The sequence below is a fragment of the Cupressus sempervirens genome, chromosome 3 (genome assembly GCF_028749045.1).
Source record: "Cupressus sempervirens isolate cs-2001-9-10 chromosome 3, ASM2874904v1, whole genome shotgun sequence".
NCBI classification, from domain to species: domain Eukaryota; kingdom Viridiplantae; phylum Streptophyta; class Pinopsida; order Cupressales; family Cupressaceae; genus Cupressus; species Cupressus sempervirens.
Genome location: NC_143120.1, coordinates 403,145,811 through 403,167,693, shown reverse-complemented (window position 1 = coordinate 403,167,693; position 21,883 = coordinate 403,145,811). Strand labels below are relative to the sequence as shown.

The 21,883-nt window shown below is 38.7% G+C and overlaps 1 protein-coding gene and 1 long non-coding RNA gene across 2 annotated transcripts in view; both read right to left on the bottom strand.

The window, feature by feature from the left end:
* The window catches only part of PUB49 (plant U-box 49), a 99,879-nt gene that overhangs the window by 46,559 nt on the left and 31,437 nt on the right, over positions 1 to 21,883 (bottom strand). The window contains exon 3 of the mRNA XM_089820047.1: positions 12,157 to 12,260. Coding sequence (XP_089676173.1) covers positions 12,157 to 12,260 — 104 coding nt within the window. The remainder of the gene's footprint in view (positions 1 to 12,156; positions 12,261 to 21,883) is intronic.
* LOC149566712 (uncharacterized) lies at positions 9,126 to 10,225 on the bottom strand. Its single transcript, XR_016361576.1, has 3 exons — positions 9,573 to 10,225; positions 9,384 to 9,491; positions 9,126 to 9,192 (listed from the first exon to the last, which is right to left on the bottom strand). It is a non-coding gene; the product is annotated as an uncharacterized LOC149566712 (long non-coding RNA).

Sequence of the window (21,883 nt, the reverse complement as noted above, 5' to 3'; positions counted from 1 at the left end):
CTCCTAAAGGAAAAAACTTGTGCGCTTCGATTCATACTGCTACTAGAACCAGAGCCACATGCCTGCGTTTGTAATTTCATGTTCTAGCTTCTCTTTCAAACTGAGTCCATAAAACTTTCTTGCCTTGTCATTTTTGTGCAAAAAAGAAACGGTTAGGGCTTGTGTGTTTTCTCCTCCTTTTGTGTTGCACAACTTTCCACTCTTCAACTACGCCTGGAAACTTCCTCCTTACGCCTAACCTTCTCCCTCTTGGCACAACGTTTCTTATTTTTCTCCTCTTTGGTGCTTTAGGTTTTCCAATAATTTCTTCCTCCCATACCTTCGGCTACTAAGGTCGTGGCCTATTCATTTACTTGTCGTTCCACACTGCCTTTATGTCATGTTTCTTTATGCACACAATATTTGGGCGTACAACACTTGCCCTTCATCGTACCTAGATGTTTCAATTTCTAATGATTCCCTTTTGCTGAATTTTCCTTTAACGAGTGGTATGGTCCCTACACGTAGCCAGGGTGGATTCATTGTTTCCTTTCAATTGCTGAATTGTCGTAGGTGCTTGCACGTGTTCTCTTCTTCCCTACAATACCTTCGTATGTGCTTGAGATGATGTCATGACCTTCATGCTAGGATGTGTCCAATGTGATCTCTTTGTACAGCCTAGTTTCTCTTAAGTGTGCAATACCATCGTTATTGTGTCTGTGCACTAGTATTGTCGTGCTTTGCCTACACTTCTCACTTTCGCACATTTGTTTTCAGGATGGTACAAATTTGTGCTCTCTCCCACGCCTTTCTCTTCTGCTACACTCTTTCACGGCCTAGCTCGTGCAGTGATGTTTTTCTCATTTTCTCTTGGCAGTAGCATGCTAACCCAGGATGCTTCACTCTTCTCTATGACTCCATACATTACAATCGTTATTAATCTCATGCCACAAAATCCCAAGTTCTTTTCCTACCATATGGCAATAGTAGGTCGAACTATACGGTGCTTATTCTTTTGTACAATGGTCTTTTGTGCTCATGCTATTGTCATACAATGACTCTAGTTTGTGCCCATGTGGTGAGTTCTACTTTCCTAGGTCTGTGGTCTTTTCCATGTCGTACTTTCCTACATCTCTCTTGCATCCTCTACTATCCTTATGGTGGAAGTCTCCTTCAGCAATCCACCTCTATACAGTAATGTCTCTCTTGGTTATTTGCCAGCCTATGCTTCGTCCAATCTCATGCCACACAAAATCCCAAGTTCTTTTCCTACTGTACGGTAGTAGTAGGTCGAACTGTATGGTGCTTATTCTTTCGTACGGTGGTCTTTTGTGCTCATGCTATTGTCATTCGATGACTCTAGTTTGTGCTTGTGCGGTGAGTTCTACTTTCCTAGGTCTATGGTCTTTTCAATGTTGTACTTTCCTACATCTCTCTTGCGTCCTCTACTATCCTTATCGTGGAAGTCTCCTTCAGCAATCCACCTCTATACTGTAATGTCTCTCTTGGTCATATAGGATTTTCCCTTCGCCTTCAGATGTCCATACAGTGCTTTCTTGTTCCTTTGCCCAATTTCCTTTTATTTTTCCTTCACCTTACAATATTTGTATGATGATTTCCCTCTTGTTTCCAATTTTTTTTTCTTTAAATTTTTTTTGCTCAAGTCTAAATTAATTCAATTATCGGAGTGTGAGCCATTATCTCTTGACCCTCTTGGCTCTCGTAGTAAATTTCCAACTTTGAACCATTGACTGAGTGTAGTATTTCCTTTCCGTCGAGAGTCCATAGTTTAATTGATCCATTCTTGCCAACTTCCCACAACTTGTATGACCCAAGCCACTTTACTTTAAATTTGCCCGACTTGATCTCGTTGTGTGCATTGTATTTAAAACTGATTGCCCTAGGGCAAATTTTGTCTACTTCAAGTGCTTGTCGTCGCTACGCTATTTCTGTCACCCACTGTATTGTGAGTTCTTGTTCATCCAATTTATTGAGATTCTACAATCTCTTTCAGACTCTCCATATTTTCCAACTTGCTTTCAATAACAATCCTCACACTAGGTACCATGAATTCAGCTAGTACGACAACCTCCTGTCTATACATCAAATAAAAGGGCATGTGTCTCATAGTGACCTTCTAAGTGGTACAATAAGCTCACAATACGGATGGCAACCGCTCTCTCAATCTTCTCAATTCTGCATGATTTGTATATCACCAACACCAATATCTTGTTGGTGGCTTCAACCTGGCCATTCACTCTCAGGTAGTATGAGCTAGAAAAAGAAAGAAAAATCTTGAATTCTACGGTGAGCACTTTTATCACATGGTTGATTAAGTGTCCCCCTTGATCACTCGTAAGATGGATGGGTATGTTGTATCATGTGATTATCTGTTCATATAAAAATCTTGCCATACTCAAGGTTGAGTTATCCAAGAGACCTTGTGCTTCAATCCACTTCGTAAGGTGTTCTGTCGCTACGATGATATACCTACACCATCATGTTTAGCTTGCCTTGGGTAGCCCCACAAAATCTAGTCCCCATCTTTCGAACAACTTGTGCATTGGAGGGGTTCAAAGGCATGAGTCTTTCTTGAGGGACCTCCTTGCTTTCTGACACGCATCACAACTCACCAAACGTTCCCACACCATTATAGATTGTTGGCCACCACAACCCAACAAGCAACACTTTTCGTGTCATTGTGTTTGGTTCCATATGTGCTCCTGTAGGATCTTCATGTGCCTCCCTCAATACACTCGGGACTTCCTCCTCCATAATGCATTGCAAAGGACATGGTCATGCCCCATCTTGTAAAACAATTTGTGAATCAACTGAAACACTATGCTCCTCAAGACCAACTTCTTGCGCTCACTTGGTCGCATCTCTTGCGGAAATTGCCCCATTGAGTGGTATTCCCTGATACTTGTGTACCAGGATGGTAGCACTAGTATTCAGAACAAGTGTGCATCTGAAAAGTCATCGTTACTCCTTTGAACGGTTCTCCCCGTTTGATTCTTGACAAGTGATCTAAGCTTACATGGCTATGCCCAAGTCATACAACAATGTTGCATGTAAACTCATGTAAGAGGAGTAGCCATCTACTTCCTCGCCCTTGGATGATAGGTTTATTCCCAAGATACATGAAAGGCTAGTGATCCACATAGAAAACAAACGAAATTGCCAATACGTAATGTCAAAACTTTTGCACGACACAAACCATCTCGAGGGCTTCCCTCTATGTCACACTATAGTTTTTCTCCGCCTTTGTCAAAGGCCTAATTGCAAAATAAATAAGGTGGTCTAGTCCATGATCACCTATTTGTGCCAAAGTTACTCTGATGGCAAAGTTTGATGCGTCCACATGGACATGGAATTCCTTGTCCCAATTCGGGTACACAAGAATAGGTGCTCCCACTAGTCTCCACTTGAGCTCTTCGAATGCATTCTCCTACTCTGTTACCCACATGTAGAGCTCTTCCTTTTGAGTCAACCTATCCAGTGGGTAAGACACTTGGGCAGGTTTTGATAAATCTCTTGTAATACCCAATGTGTCCTAAGAATGACTTCACCTCAATCACATCCATAGGAGGTTCCATCTCCATAATTACCCACACCTTCTATGGATCTGTCTTCAATTTTGTTTTGCACACAATGTGTCCCAATAGTTTCCCCTGAGACACCATAAATCTACACTTTCTAGGATTAAGTGCCAACCTAGCCTGTTAGCATCTCTTGATGCACTCCTTCAAGGCTACCAGGTGCTTGTCCTTGGCACTAAAATTGGACCAATCATCAAGAAAAGCTTTGAAGTTCTCCACTGACATCTTGTCAAAAATGTGCACGATGATCCTTTGGAACATTGTCGAACTGTTACAAAGTCCAAAGGGCATTCAATTGTATGCATACACTCTTTCTTCCACAACAAAAGTTGTTTTCAATTTATCCTCTTCAGCTATCGATATCTAGTTGTACCTAGAAAATCCATCCATAAATGAATAGATCTCATGTCTTGCAACTTCCTCTAGAATTCTGTGAAAGGCATTGGGAACAGATCCTTGATAGTGATTGCATTCAAACACCTTAAGTCCACACATATTCGGATTGATTATCGTCCTTCTTCAACGAAATCACTATCAAGGACACCCACACGCTCCTCTGCGCCTCGAAAGATAATGCCTGCATCAAGCATCCTTTCAATCTCTTCGTTTACCCGTGTTGCATAGTTTTTACTCATCCTATACGGACGCTTGCATACAGCTATGGCCCCTTGCACTAGCGCGATCCAATAGATGCAAAGTTCAGGCGAAACCCCTTTTAAATCTTGTGTGTCCAAGCAAATACATCTTTATACTCCATAAAAATTTTGAATAGAGTTTCTTTCACTGTGGGGTTCTAGTCATCACCCACGAAAATATTCTTTGGATTGGCTTCGTCTCCCAAGTTCATTACCTTCACCAAAGGTTCCTCGTACTTTATTGGTTTTTCTTTGTCAAACTGGTGCACAGGTGCTTCCATTATTTGCATATCCCCTTCTTTATATTTGGCGTACTCCAAAGGAAATGTAGCCTTTTCCTCTCTGTCGTCCATCTGCAATATATTGCAATGGAACAGTGCATAATTTATCATTTGTGTCCAAAGGGTTTAGCTTGGTTAAAGCAATGAGTTCTCATTGTGGACACCCTAGTTCAAATCCCAAGAGGGACATCTTTGTGGAATTCTAAGTTGTGAGTCTTGGTCTTCTATTGGTTGTACTCGTCTCATTGTAAAAAGTGGATTCTAAGTTGTCTCTTGGTCTTCCAATTGTTGTTTCTACTATGATTGCTCGTAAGGAGCTTGAATAAGTTGTAATTGTTACTCTTAAGGAGCACTCGATATGTAAGTGATCTTAATATAATCTTCCATTTGCCAATGGAAGAGTCCATTTAGTAAGTCCAAATTGTCATCGAAACATCCCTATATTTCCAAAACTTCGTCTTGGTTTGGTTCCATTTGTTGCTTCCTTTCATTGATTTCTTCCTTTGCTTCTAATTCAAACGAAGATGCCATGTACTCACTCACCATTTGTGTACATTGGTCAATTGTAAATTTTTTACCACCTCTCTCAAATTAGAGAGTATTCCTCTTCCATTCATGGTTTACCTTCACCTATACGAACCAACCTCTGCCAAGGATAGCATCATACCATTTTCTTGAGTGACGAAGAGTTGTGTCCCAATCATGACTTGTTGTGCCATTAAGGAACGAATAGATTTGATGTCGTATTGATCAACACCTATGAGCATAAACATTGGCAACCACAACGTAGGGCCCCCAATCTCGTCCATGTTTCTATTAGAAACTTGAAAGCCATCGTGTTTGTCGTTGCGCTAAAAGATGGACCTGTTAACATTCGATACAACTACAAGACTTATAGAACACATAAGGAGGTTAATCCATGTCATGAACCTCGAAGGGAAACTTCGGTTGTTAGTCCAACAATCCCCCCCTCAGCGTTACCCAAGGAGATTCGAACATCTAACCAAGCTCTGATACCAATTATTAGAAACTTGAAAGTCGTCATGTTTGTCGATGCGCTAAAAGATCAACCTGTTAACATTCGATACAACCGCAAGACTTATAAAACACGAGAAGAGGTTAATCCACGTCGCGAATCTCGAAGGGAAACATCGGTTGTTAGTCCAACAATTTCTTCCGAATTTACATTGACACCAAAGTTGTCGTCCAAAATGGTATCTATTAAAACGGTTCCCAAAATGCCCATTTCTACCACCGTCAAATACCTTCCATTGTTTACCGCAAGTAACATGGGATCTTTTGCAATCCCGAGAGGATTCTCCTTCCTGAGAGAGTTTTCACCTTCACCGTGGGTTTCCTTTGCTTCTGTCCCACCTAACACCTTTGGGGATGATGTCAAATTTAGCAGACTTGTTCTCAACAGTGGCATAGCAACGAGGTTTTACAACTTGATGGGGATTTCAGTTTGTAACACCTGTTGTACGATGTTTTGTGTTGTCTGACCCCTTAGTGAGGTGTTGACAGTGTTGTTTGTCTCCCTTCCTTCTACCATCATTTCTCTTTCAATGTCTACCTTTGCTTCCTACGCTCTCCTTTTCTCAATTTCAGGGTTTGGGTAGGTAGCCTTCTTTGCCTGTGCTCAGATGATTGCGAGGTCCTCCTCTCTGCTCCCTTCAATGTTCAACAAGTTTACTCCAAGCTTCAGACACTTCGCATCGCCGTGGTCTCCGAGACCAAACCATCTGCTTAGAAACAGCAGCACTTCTGCCCTTGTATAGTCTCTTGCAAAGTGTCCCCACTGGTTACATGTTTAGCACTATATCATTAGGCATCCACTTACATCATACTAGATACGACTACGACCCCCATTATTATTATTATAATTATTGTTTCACCTCTTCCTCCACGTCTATTATTTCTATAACTATCAAACAATGTTGAATTGGTGTTTCTGTTTGCTGCCCCCTTTGCTGAATTAGATGCTTTCTATGTCATTAAGATTTGTTGAGGCCCTCTTGTTTTCAATTAGTACAGACATTGCTTAGTGGAATGTCCAACAATTTCTATAGGTGACACAAAATTGCTTCTTTGGACAAGAACCCTTCGTGTGACCACCTCCCTTACAGCCTATACACCAAAAGTCACTTTTGGTGGTGTTGCTTTTCATGTTTTTAAATCCTTTCATCATCCGGAGCATATCTTTTTGAGGAGCTTGAATTTTTTTGCTTGATTCTTCACTGCTCTCACTCTCGAAATCCATTTCTCTATTGTAGGCATCATCATATGATGTCAGAGGCACTATCATCATTTTTGTTCGAAGAGCAAGCTTAAACCCTTCAATAAACCAATGCTTTGTCAAGTTGTCAACTGGTGTACTTTCCATCTTCCCCATCAATTCTTTAAATCAACATTTATATGCCCGAACGGTTTCATCCTTACCTTATTTGGTAAGGTTTCGGCAACAATTTCATTGTCATCCCTTAGCAACCAAAATTCTACCTAGAATTCCTTCCATAGATCTGGCCATGTGGCCATTTTAGATTTATTTGCCTCAGAGTACCAATCTATGGCTAAGAATTCCTTCCATAGATCTGGCCATGTGGCCATTTTAGATTTATTTGCCTCAGAGTACCAATCTATGGCTAACCCATAAGGTTGTTGGGAACTACTTCACCCATTCATCTTGATCTGTCACCCCATTGGTTGTCCAGAAGATCTCACATGTTTTGCAATGTTGTATGAGATCTTCTTTCTTGCCACCCACAAACTTAGGCAATTTTTGTTTTTGCCTCGCCACAATGGTTGAAATAGGTACTCACCGTGTTGGTACGATTAGTTGTGTTGGTACCATAGGTTGTGTCAGTACCGTCGGCTATTTCGATACCCTTGAGCTTGGTCTCTCGTTACCCAAAGTGTTTTGTACTCCACTTGGTTTCTATGAACCACTAGAAGTTTCTAAGCCTGGTATACTACTTTGATCCCTATGCCCCACAATCACTTCAATACTCATGGCGGCACTAGTATCCTCTTCTTCTCCACTCTTGGCTTCTTCTCTCTCCCTCCTTCGTGCCTCCACTGCCTCCATACGTGGACTTAAGGTTAGGTTGCCTAGCAAACTCCTCCTTCTCCAATGAAATCCTCACTATTATGTTTGTCAATGTAGCCAAACTCCTCTCCGTGTCCACTCCCTACAGCCTCACCTCCGGCCTCTTCAGAATCGTTGCCTTCTCTCTGCTTGTTGTTGTAGCAGTACGACCATTCCAGTAGCCTCCCAATCTTCTATTTCTTTTTTCGTATTTCCATTCTTATTCAATTGGTTTGGCATAAATATTTCACTTATTCATCCACAAGAAAGTAACACATGATAAAATTTTAAAGAACACTTATTTATATAATATTTGGTGTATAATTCATGTCTTTGTAGAGGATATAATCATGACATTCTGTTCTCTTTATTCATTTCCCTTCGGGTTCACATTATATCTCCCATACGGCGGGCTTCATCTTCCTCATCACAAGGACGACGTTCCTCCCTCTCTTGGTATAAATGTGCAAGGATTTGTTAGACATGAGTTCTCTCACTTAATTTCTTCCATTTGGTTTTGAAGTGTCAGAAATGATTGTGCAAGTAAATGTGGGAGACGGCTCATCAAACGATCAACAACAAGGCTAACTCCAAGTGCACTTCAAAAAACACCTTCAGGAATTCCTTCCTGTGCGACTTCTCTACGCACGTGTTTCTACAAATGCCTAGAGTAGTGACACAAAGTCTCTTGCTAACTCTCGTTAACCCTCGAACAACTCAGGGTTCTCATCTTCCTCACTATTACGGTTATTATCTACCGGTTGTCCATCACATTCCCTTTGCCATCAATCATCACTACTTCCCGGAATGTTTAAAAGGTAACAGCACCAAATGTTTACTGGTTACAGTAAATTGGGTTTCATACATGCTACGAAATAGCACTACAACACAAAAGTAAATACAAATGCAATGTTTCAAGAAACCACAATTATATATTCCATTAATGCTTCTCTCATGTACATCACAATACAATACAAGACCAGATGAGATAACATCAAATGCCTTTCTCGTGAATGATAAAACATACACATAGTACCTAAAGGGTTGCTACTCAACCGTCACGTCATAATGCCCTTCGGTAACTAACAACTTCCTAACACATTTAACTATCCCCAAGAGATAATACAACTTTCAGACAACTAATAGAAATAGGCAAATTTAGATAACCTGTCAACAACAACATAAATACAATTCTTTTGTTGGACTTTGGGAAGCCCGGTAATAATATTCCTTGAAATACTTACCCATTTTTTGTTGGGAATTGGCAGGGGCTGCAATAGGCCAGCAAGATATGTTTTTTCATGTTTATTTTGTTGGCATGTAGGACACTCCAAAACAAGCTTTTGAAATTCCTTTTTGAGCCTTTTTCAACTAAACCTTTCCCTTCCTTGCATGTTATAAAAAAATCAGGACCACCAACCATAGGTCTATCACGAAAAGATTTTTTATAACAACAAATTTGAACTTAGAAGTAGACACCAAAAATATCCTACCTTTATAGAAAATGAGCACATTTTGATTTGTGTACCTGTCTTCATATGGGGTACCCTCCATAATCATAGAAGCATAAGCATCTTTTCCATGTTCAGTTGTTATTGATTCCCTCCAATCTGCTGTAATTTCAACTAGAGAACATAAATGTGATCTCCTAGATAATCCATCAGCCACTACTTTCTTTTTCCCTTTGATAAAAACTATGTCGAAATCATGAGCTTTCATCTTGCTTACCCACTTTTGTTATCTTTCACTCAAATCCTGTTAACTCAGAAAATACAGTTGTGATCAATTTTCATTGTAAACTAACCTCTCACAAGATATGGTCTAAATTTGGCAACATTTCCTCAACATAAATTGAATAACCTTTCTCTGCCCCTCTCAGATTCCTACTTTCACAAGCAGTAGGACACTTGTTCTGCATTAAAACAGCACTTAATCCTTCACCAGATGCATCACATTCAAGCTGAAAAAACATAGAAAATCAAGAATAGCTAACCTGAGACGTGTAACTCGTTAATTGCTTTAAATGATCAAAATGTTTTTGTGCTTTCTCAAAACATACAAAAGCTCCCTTTCTGGTCAAGTCGGTCAGTGGGGCAGCAACCTATGAAAATCCTTTACAGATCTCCTATAGGATCCACACAAACCAAAGGAACCCTTAAGCTGTAATAAATTTGTAGGTGAAGGCCAATTAATGATTGCTTTGATTTTCAAGATCAACAAACACCTTTAGAGCTGATTATATAACCAAGATATAGAAGTTTTGTTAATCCAAATTCACATTTTGATTCTTTTGCTAACAAAGATTCCCCCTAAAGAATGCTAAGCACTTCTTCCAAATGCTTCAAGTGCAGATACAATGTCCTATAAATCAAAATGTAATTAAAAAAATATAGGGAAAAAACTTATGGAACTACTTGTTGAAGACTTTGCTCTTACTAATAGAAATTTGTAGCTTCGGTCGGTTTACACTACCCAATGTAATCAAATGTATAAGTGACCTATCGGCCTTAAACATTTGATCTCTATCCTTTAACCTCATTCTGATCTGATTATCTGCTATGATTATGGTTATCATAATTAATCTTTGCAATATATATGACTACTAATCAGTGAATTAGTAATCACTGATTATGTATATGTATTTAATAATAGTCATATTACTATTTTTTGATTGGTAATAACAGTCATATTATTAAATATATATACATAATCGATTATATTGAAATAATTAATAAACATATTATTGCTAAAGTGCGTTGCTAATTCATATCGATATATTATGATGTGTGTTGCAGCAGATATAATCAATCATGATTGACATGTTAATGATATTGCTGACTAAGGGTAATCGAACGGTTGTTAATGGTAACAAATTATAAGTTGATCAATGTCACGTCTCTATGTGAAATCACAAGATTTCACATTGAGACAAGGTTTCAGTCGTTTCACATAGAGCCATCTCTCTACATAAGACATTGCTCCACGTTACCTAATTTATTTGAAGCCACTCCAATACTTAGATATGTACAGAAATCACTTAAGTGCAGAGCAAAACAAGTATACAGCCATTCAATTAATTCTATCTCAGTGACATAAAGTCACAGCAGATCAATATTGATTCATTGCAAATCGATGTTGATAAACTTATCTTGGTGAGATTATTGTGGATTGAAAATGCATTTCTTGATCCTTGCAGATCGGTGGAGGGAAGATTATGGTGCCATAATGCCTAATCTTCAAAAGTTTGCCACCGAATTTTATTGCAGCCTTGTAGTGCTTCTGGTTGCAAGAGAAATTGGAGTACTTTTGAGAACATACACACAAAGAAGGGCAATACGTTCACTAAGAAGCACTTGAATGACTTGGTTTATGTGTGGTACAACCTTTGTTTGCACGAAGATGAGGTGCAAGGGAAAGCTTCGTATGAAGCACTTGACTTGGATGACATTAGTCCATATTCAGCAGATTGGATTGCTCCTCTTGATGGTGAGGATGCAGATGCGCTTGTGGGTGATCATTTATTGACTGATGAGCACCTAGCTGAATTTGAGATGAAGGCAAATGACTGGTATGCAGAAGTGGCAGCACATGAGGAGGAATATGAGGTTGGTCAGCCACCAAAGGCTTTTGTTGAGCCTGAGGCACCTGTTGAGGATGTTGCGACTGCAACTACTTCAGCACCACCCACGAAGTAGCAGCGATCTCTTTTGATCTTTACTTGTAGATGCAAAATATGATTTCTACTTCTAGTTTTTATTGATACTGAATGTTGAACTTAGAATTTATTCAGAAGTTGTAGTTTCATAGAGTTTGACTTCTATACGTATTGAACTTGAGTTTGACTTCTATATGTATTGAACTTGAACTTGTTTTTATTCAAATGTTGTACTTGCTATTTGCTATATGAGTCTATCACTATGTTAATCTACTAAGTTTTAAATGAAATGAATTACTATTTATTAAACTCAAAACTTTGATTGATACATGGTGGATATCTCAAATCATTATATGTTCACAATTTTTAAGAATGTGTTAATAAATTGTATATTTTCAAATATTCGATAAAAGTGTTGATTTATTGCCCAATCTTTCACTGAGTTATTGGCAATTCCAAGATTTTCTAAAATTTGGGGTTACCCGATATATTGCCAAAACCAAGTTTTTCAACTATGGAAATTATTATTTTTTGTAAAAAATAGCTCTGATACCATATTATGGTAAAATAATGAATGTGTTATTAGACAAAGATCATAAATGATCTATATATACAAGTATACACAAGAATGTTTCTTTAACGAACAAAGAGAGAGATTGAAACATTCTGAAAAGAAACAAAAAAGAAAGTTTTCATATTGAAAAGAGTGAGAATATGGAAACATAGAAGAGGAGTGACCATTAGAAATAGAAACAAATCTATGGAAGAGAGAGAAACAAAAATAGAGATTTAACTCTAATACTAGCTGTGTATATCATTGATTCTTAAGATAGAAATCTGAACAAAAAGGCACACATTCCATTGATTAAGATGGTAACATAGATATCAAATAACCAAACTTCTTTGAAATGATATTTTTCACCTTCGGAATTCTTATGGAACTGGAGCTTTCTAAGGTCCTTCACGGCCAAAGGTGCGCCACTCACAGGATTTTTCCCATATTTCTGAACATAAGGGATGATATGCCTGCAATTCCATTTAACTGTAAGTAAAATATGCATAATCTTGGGAACAAACAATTCTGATTGTTTTCATGGTTTAGATTTCCCAAAACGGAATCAATAAAACTATGATGCCATAAACAAAATTAATTGAAATAGAAATCAACTCAGATACAAATTTACCCTAAGACCAGGTCCTCAGCCAAATTCATAATCCAATTCAAGAATCGCCACATTTCAAATAAGGATACAAAATGTATACACAAATCAAGCCCAGGAGTCATTAACCCAACAATTGCTGTGTTTGATTGTCAATCGGCATGTGTTATGTGCATGGACATTACCTGGAGTTCATCTAATAACTATCACCTAACATAGCAATGCATACTCATCTTAGGCTTGACATAACCCAGCATACTCAGCACCAATGGCAATAATATGTTGCACCCATGCAGTCCATGTTATACTTACCCTAGTCAAACACAAGATGAACATTCATGACTGATGTCTAGGATTTCCATAAGCAATGGAAAAATCCATAGGCCAAAAAGGAAGCTAAACCAACTAAATAAAATATGGTGCAACAAAGTAAACAGTAGCAAGCACAAGCATATTTCTAAAAACTATAAAGGCACGCAAATTTATGTCATCAGGCAGATGACTAATAACTCCAACAAATAAGGTCTAAGACTCTAAATGGTAGAAAGAAAGATAGAAGACAGTAACTAAAGCTCGTTTCTTGAAAAGAGGTTTGGTTGAAGCATATAAAAGGATCCTTTGACATTAAAAGCTAATGAGCACCAACCAAAAACATCCTTATATCATGTTTCACAATTAAATGCATAAACTACCATCAGAAGTAAATCTTTGTCTAACTCAAATGAAAACTAAAGCAATACATGTAGGAAAATGATTGAAAATGCACAATTCCACACATACTGTTTCCAAATGAATACACAATGGATGCAAAATCATAAAATCTGAAACCCTTAACGTTCTGCATGAACAGCAATCTGTGATCAATAGCCCAAAATCCCACAAAATGAAAATTATTTAGTGTTACGTAAAATTATTGGGTTCGGCACTTTAATTCTGTATTTTAGTGGGCATATTTCTGGTCTGAATAACAGGCCAGGAGGGCCCCGGGTTTTCCCAGGGTTGAGCTTGGGCATCCCAAGCTCTCTGTGGGCCCTTTTGGGAACCCACAGATCCACCACTATGCCGATCTTCTTGTGCCCACCCTGGACTGCTGCCAACATCAACAAAAAAAATTTCTTTCCTCACTGGAAAGGAAAAATTACAGAGAGTAGATAGGTGTGGTGATTTGTCACCAAAGTGTGTTGCAATGTGGGAGAGGGGAAATGTTATTCATAATTCTTGATGCTGGATGGCACCTCATGCATCATCATCATCACTCCAATTTGCATTCCATTCCAGACATGTTGCTTCCATCTATGCTTTGCTCCCTTTTTTAGAAACCCGTGTTTCCTGAAATTTATTAATCATGTGTGGAAACACAGAACCACTGCTAGTTTATTCTAACTGGTCCAATAAGAATCATTTTGCCACCCTTGAAACAGGTTTATAGAAGATGTAAACATCAGCAGGGCACCTCGTACAACTTTTTCTTGTTTTCCGCCCTTTACAATTATGACAAAACAAAACCTTTTATTACAAAATTAATGATGTTGACTAAGGAAAAATAGGTGGCAAATGGAGAGCATTTCATCCAGCCGAATGAACTAGGGTTATGCCTTAACCACGCCTGTTTCCCCTGCTCTGTGCACTGGTTCAGAGTTTTTTGGGGGATATTTTGAAGCACAGGTAGTCAGGGTTAAAACTGCGAGGTTTTTAGAAGGTGAGAGAAATTTTTTGCAAGCTGTGGCAGTTTTAGTGGCATAAAGAATTTCCATGCTGCTTGGGTCTCTCTTCTGTAGAAAGATTTTTGTTTGTATTGGCTTGTTAGGGGTGTTGCTGCCGTGTTTTCCCATGGTGTTCTTGGGTTCCTCTTCTGTAGATAGACTTTTGTTTGTAGTGGCTTGTTAGGGGTGTTGCTGCCGTGTTTTCCCATGGTGTTTGTGCCTTCAGCTTTTGCTAATATTTTCATTTGCTCTTGTCCTCGCTTTTTAGATGGAGGACCGGGTTCCACTCTAAACTTATCAACTAGTGAACCCTCTTTGCAGACAGATCTTTCTTCTTGGCAGCATGGATGGCCCGTGGATCATTTGATTAAGGCGTCTGCTGATGAAATCTCTTTCCTGATAAGATAAGATAAAATTATTAATGTCCAACAAGAGACCAACAAAAGGGTCCAAAGGACTGGAAGTTTACACCAGGGAAAAGCAACCCACCAGGAGCACCAAACGGTACTTGGGAAAGGGCGATCAAGAAAGCAAAGAAAAGGAACTATAAAAGGAGGGCTAGCTGTCCTTTCTCAGCATAAAGGAATCCAGCACACAAGGATAAGATCAAGGACGTCCAAAAGTCCTTACCCATCTCTGAGTAACAATGGAGGTGGATTGCCGCTGAATGGTCTTCCAAGATTAAAAAAGGTCAAAGCTTGTATAGAGAGGAGCTAAGGTTGCCTGGTCTTGGTGATTCAACCAAAGCCCATCATGTATGATGTCCCATACCTCAGAAAACATGCTCTAATTTGCAAATTCTGTAGTGGACACCCTTGGATGTCCCAACTAACTAAACCAAATTGCTGAAAGGAATTATGTCAAACAGTTTGCATCAAACGTTTATTTGTTTGTTGTGTTTCGTGCATGGAATTGGTATCATACAACATAAACAAGAAAGAAACTACAATAATATGCAAAGTGGAAATGAACTGCTGTTAATAAAATGTTATTTTCAGAATTCATAAAACCAAATACATGGCAGATTTATCAACTCACTAATTACTTCAGCAATATTGTCATAATACTCCAGCCCATGCTTACGAACTTGCTGCTACAATACTTTGTCCTCTAATCAGTCCACTACCTTCATAATACCATTCCCTCCAAGCGGCATAAGCGTCGAACAAGTAGTGAAGAAGATATGAGCAAAATATCAAATCTGCCTGTAGCCGGAAATGCAACTAAACTGCCTGATAATGAAGCCAATAAGAAAGAATTCCAAAGGCCAAACCCCAAGGGAATGACGTCTAGAATGTTACAAGAGAGGATAGACGTCCTCAAATGCCAAGAACAAAGCTGCAACTCACACACCAATTTCTTCTCATATTCAACCTTGTCTAATGAAGCCACAAATGCTTCCTTTTATTCTATTTCCAAGGGTCCGCTCAACTCATATGGGCAATGTGGGATAAAAGATGTGTAATATATAAAACATATATTAAAATATCCCTTATGTCTCCCTTGGGTACACATCACCATAAAATAAATATTAAATTAACGCTTTAATATTTTAGAATTAAATTAGACGTTACTTTAATAAAACTTAAGGCATTAAAATGTATTAGCAATCGGACTCCGAATAATGCGAGTGATAGCTCATCGGAAAGCTCTCACCGAGGAGTATCGAATCCAATCACCAAAATTGACCTACACTGTGTCCTGCCGACTTACTAAAAATAGTAAGTATACCTGAAACTTTGTAAATCAACTTCGTTTTGGCCCAAACTGGAAATGACTAGGCCAAAACACTCCAAGATCCCATTAAACCCTTCGTTAGCCCTCGGGACCATGTAGAACAAGGCTAACGCACACACACTTGGTCAACTGCTAAAAGATGGGATCATTACAAATCCGCCCTCCTTGAAATTGCTTGTCCTCAAGCAATTAAGTAACACAATGAACTCCAACCTCCACCTGGATCCCAATTGAAGTAATGTGTGATATCCATATAGACATTAAACAAACTGCAAATGAACATCATTAGGACCAACCACATGTCCTGCAAGTTAGCTCCCAAAACTTGTGCTGATGAAGTATAAGTCTGGATGTCACCAGAAGGCGGCTCCATAGAAGATCTATGAAACCTCTTCCTCCCAACTGCTGCAACACAAAACTGAATCTTTGTAGATAGTGAAAACCGAGCCCAACTCCACTCAGGTGAATGATTAACATCAGCCTCAAACATCAGATTGTCATAAGACAATGTTGCATCCATGTTGAACATAGTACTATCCCAAGAGTGAACATTAACACTTTGTTGATCGATAGTATAATATGACTCTGTCACTATATTGCTCACCTCATTAGCAATAACAAGTGTACTATCATCAGAGCACACATCTACAACCGCATGCTTATTACCAACTCCTCATTGGATGGTTCAACTAACATAGAAGTGGTTGTTGATATGAAAATTCCCTTGCATTCTCCTAATTCCACTATTGCTACATCATCATCCCCTGACAAGGCTTCATATGTGGTCTCTTGACTTCGCACACATGTCTCTACTGACTTTGCCGAAATGCCCACATCACTAACATCATAGCTGGCTGGCTCTATACATGTCTCGATCCCACCTGAGAAATCGACTACCTTCTGCTCTGGAGCAACATACAAATCATCAATGTTGATGCCCATCCGTCTAGCCATAAGCTGTAACATCATATCCATTCGCCTATTCTGCTCCTGTTGCATATGTTGCCCCTTCTCTAATGTACCCAATAACTGTCTGAACATCACATCTTGATCTAGACTAATATACATCTTTATCTAGCTATCAATATGATCTCCACAGGATGGCAGGACTTATAGCTCTGATACCACTGTAGTGGACACCCTTGGATGTCCCAACTAACTAAACCAAATTGCTGAAAGGAATTATGTCAAACAGTTTGCATCAAACGTTTATTTGTTTGTTGTGTTTCGTGCATGGAATTGGTATCATACAACATAAACAAGAAAGAAACTACAATAATATGCAAAGTGGAAATGAACAGCTGTTAATAAAATGTTATTTTCAGAATTCATAAAACCAAATACATGGCAGATTTATCAACTCACTAATTACTTCAGCAATATTGTCATAATACTCCAGCCCATGCTTACGAACTTGCTGCTACAATAATTTGTCCTCCAATCAGTCCACTACCTTCATAATACCATTCCCTCCAAGCGGCATAAGCGTCGGACAAGTAGTGAAGAAGATATAAGCAAAATATCAAATCTGCCTGTAGCCGGAAATGCAACTAAACTGCCTGATAATGAAGCCAATAAGAAAGAATTCCAAAGGCCAAACCCCAAGGGAATGACGTCTAGAATGTTACAAGAGAGGATAGACGTCCTCAAATGCCAAGAACAAAGCTGCAACTCACACCAATTTCTTCTCATATTCAACCTGTCTAATGAAGCCACAAATGCTTCCTTTTATTCTATTTCCAAGGGTCCGCTCAACTCATATGGGCAATGTGGGATAAAAGATGTGTAATATATAAAACATATATTAAAATATCCCTTATGTCTCCCTTGGGTACACATCACCATAAAATAAATATTAAAGTAACACTTTAATATTTTACAATTAAATTAGACGTTACTTTAATAAAACATAAGGCATTAAAATGTATTAGCAATCGGACTCCGAATAATGCGAGTGATAGCTCATCGGAAAGCTCTCACCGAGGAGTATCGAATCCAATCACCAAAATTGACATGCACTGTGTCCTGCCGACTTACTAAAAATAGTAAGTATACCTGAAACTTTGTAAATCAACTTCGTTTTGGCCCAAACTGGACATGACTAGGCCAAAACACTCCAGGATCCCATTAAACCCTTCGTTAGCCCTTGGGACCATGTAGAACAAGGCTAACGCACACACACTTGGTCAACTGCTAAAAGATGGGATCATTACAAATTCATTGGGATCCAGGTTTCTTTCCTGATTTTGAAATCATGGTCTCAGCACACTTCGAGCCCCAAGGGAGATACCTATTAGTGTTTTCTGCCAACAATTAATTCATGGTGGTTTTCTTGTGTATGGAAAATACAACAAGGCTATTGCAGGTCCCTATCTGGGTTCTGCTGAAGATTGTTGCTACAGAAGATATATTTCCTTGCCTGAGATGAAAGCATCAGCATTCTGTTCAAGCAACTGTGATGTTCATTCTCTGCTGCCATCTATTTCCTATCAGACTGTGAAGAGTCTTTATTACTTCTGGATACATCTATTTTTAGAATTTTCTCTATTCGTTTTCTAACACTAGAGAACCATGAAGAGACTTAATCGCTGGCATTTGGATGGTCTCTCCTTTTAACTGTTGCGGCAGTCAAGATCCCTTTCACTGCCCTTTTTTATGTCGACTATCATTATGGCAGAGGCATTATTTCAGCAAAGCTCTTGGAATTCAAAGACTTTTGTGTGAATGCTCCTATGTGGCTACTGTGGTAGTCTATTCACGTTAAAGTTACCATCTGCACAAAAGATGGTAATTCTACTTGCATCAGGACTGTATCTATGGTCTTACATTCTTTGGTAGCTAGGGTCAAGTCTGAAGCAGATGATGTTTATGCTTTTGAGAATACTATCGGCAGAGCATGTAATTTTTGTATGATCAATTATTGCAGGAGTTCTTTGTTTTAATCATGCATATCTGATTCAGATTGTAATCTGTGTGTAGTTCATCTTGAGTATTGTATAGTGTATCGTAGGTTTTGTATGAAGACATATATTAGTCTGTGAAAGAAGTTTATCTTAGTATATATTATTGTAAACAAGAAGTGTAGTGTTCATTAAGGTGAGAAGTCTAAGTATTTGTTGTGTGAATTGTGTTCATACTCATTCATTACACAATAAGGTGGTTTTTCTTCGTGTGGCTGTGTTTTTTCCTCAAGGGGGAGGGTTTTCCCAGGGCGTATCTGGTGTTCTTTTGTTTTAAGATTTCTGTTCTCTGATTTTGCTATTCTGATTCTAAATTTAACAGGGTATCAGAGCAGATACAATCTGGGGAGAGCAGGGGTGATAGTAATGGGGCTTCCTGGAGAAATTTGATTGAACTACTTGCTTGCTTGGTTGAGGTGCTTAAGGTGCCTTTGTGTCTACTTCAGCAGCTTGTCAGCTGCTTGCTTGTCCACTTTCCTCCCAAGTCAGCCTTACTGCCTTGTATGAATGGGACAGCTTCACTTTCTGTTATAACATTTGATTGATATCGCAAACAACCAGAGTTGGCTGTGTGTCTGCATTAACCATCTCTTTTTAGCCGTGTGTTTATTTTGTGCGGAACAAACTTTTTGTGAATTAAAGGATCAGATTTGTAAATCATTACAATCTCTTTTGGGAATTTGAAAACCATTACCATCTCTTTTGGGATTCTTTTCGCAGCAGTATTGAGTGTTGTGTGTTGGGCGACGATTTGTTTATTGTTGGGGCACTTTTTCGAGCTATGGCTTTATAGAGTGTTGTGTACTGAGCATCGATCTCCTTATAGTAGGGGCACTTTTTGGAGCTATGGCTCTAACTTCTTCTACTGGGTGTGTAAAGTCATTCAAGTAATAACATATCTTATCCGTTGGTAGAAACTTCTTCCTTCTGCTGTTTTAAACAGAAGAGTCGTTTTTTGAAGGCTATCGTGGGTTACATTGTTGGGTGCTATAACCATCTATGGTAGTGTTGTGTGTGGCAATTCTGCCATATTGTTTTTTAGATAGAGAAGTTTCTAAAGAGAGGCTGCTAACTTTAGTGCTCTGTGTGAGAATATTTTCTGCTTATTTGGACTGAAAAGAGGAATGATATCATTAGAGGTGTGAAGGATTTTAAAAGATATGCTTGAATAAATGAATGAAATATTTTAATAATGTCTGTGAGGCCAAAGCAGCCTAAGGGACCCCTTAAGAAATAACACACCCTCAAATAGGGTACCCGAATATTAGGCCTTTTAAAACTGCTTCTTTATGTCAACTCTTTGACAATGTTTTTTTATCTCTAAGTTTGTTGTCCTGTCTTCTATGATTCTTTGGAAAGAGTACCTAAATTGCCAGCTTCCAGAATATCCTCGTGTCTAGACCAGATGTCCTTGTATGCTGGATACTCTATAATAAAATGTTTTTCTGTCTCTATCACTCCCATGTTGTAAAATAAGCATACTCTCTCCTCCCATTCTTCCTTAGGTAGCATCCATCTACCCATTTCACACCTCAAATATTGAGAATTTGTCCTAAGTTTCACTATGAGCATTTTAGATCTCCATTTGATATTTCTCCTATGTATGCTTTCTCTTCATGGTCTCGCCTGGGGCTAAATTCTTTGATATAATAATCTTTTCTGCACCCACTTTGCTTTGCGCATATGAGACTCATAAATTTTTTGTTCACAAACTTTTTATTGCATCCTTGTTATTCAGACAATCATGCATATTAACATTACATTTTATCATCAATTTGACATTTTGTTTCATCCACGTGTTCTTTCTTCTATCAAGTCTTTCCTCTATGATCACTTTAGGCCACCAATATTTTCTCATACTCTGGGTTTTTTTTAGATAGCTTAAAAACCAAATGATTGCTGAGGCCTCTAAAAAGAAAATGTGTGTTTCCGCCAAAAAGATTCCTGACCTGACTGTTGTTTTAGTTGGTGGCTGCTGATGATTAAATGTTTTTAGATTCTGTATACTTGCCTCCATTTCTGATCTGACATGCTGCTGCCCCAAATCTCACATCTGTAGAGGATCACTGGGCTAACCAACAAACCAAAAAGCATCTTCTTGGTTTTCCAATCCCATAACTCTGCATTCCTACATCTATTTTGACAAGAATATAGTGTTTTCCAGCCTCTCTGAATTCCTTCCACTCTACATGCTTCCTAGCTGAGTTTGCTGTGGAAATCAATCCCAAGATACTTGTATTCATTCAAAATCTCACTGGGATTGTTGTTGAAAAGGAAAGTGTTTTGCGTCCTCCTGTTTCTTTTCAAAGAGAAGATCATCACTTTGGTTTTGCTTGTGTTCACTTGCATTCCAACCTTCAGGTGTGTGAATGTTTTGAGGTATGGACTTGAAGGATTTGTGCTCAGGTGTTTTTTGTTGCAGAAGATATGCATAATCTGAATTAAAACAGCATATCCTATGTGTCAACTATGTGATGAATAAAGAAGTGTTATTTTAAAGAGATCATTATTCCTCCCCGTGCCTGGCTGGACCATGTACTTGATCTCTTAAATCGTCACCCTTCAACATATTGCCTGAGCATGTTGGAGGCTTTGAACAACTCGTACAGTTGATAAGTAGGAGATAATTTCCACAGCAAGTCAAATTGTGATATTGCTATCAGGATTTAATTGTGTGATTTTGAGTCAAACTCATTGACCCATGTTCATGAGTAGTGATTCAACATGAATCCATCTCTCATGAGAATAAATGGAACACTTAGCACTCATTAGATCTAGGTGATGCTCACAGGGGTGAAGCACCGGGACTTCCTAGGATGTCACCCATCCCAGTACTACTCCAGCCTGAGCGCGCTCAACTACGGAGTTTCCTCCGTGTTTAAACCCAAAGCTTGCAACCCCATTTGCAAAACCTTCACCAAGTGTTGTGCCTTATGAACCATTATTAGAAAGCCCCTTAAGCTCATCAATTGATAAGTAGGAGATAATTTCCATAGCAAGTCAAATTGTGATATTGCTATCAGGATTTAACTGTGTGATTTTTGAGTCGAACTCATTGACCCATGTTTCATGAGTAGTGATTCAACATG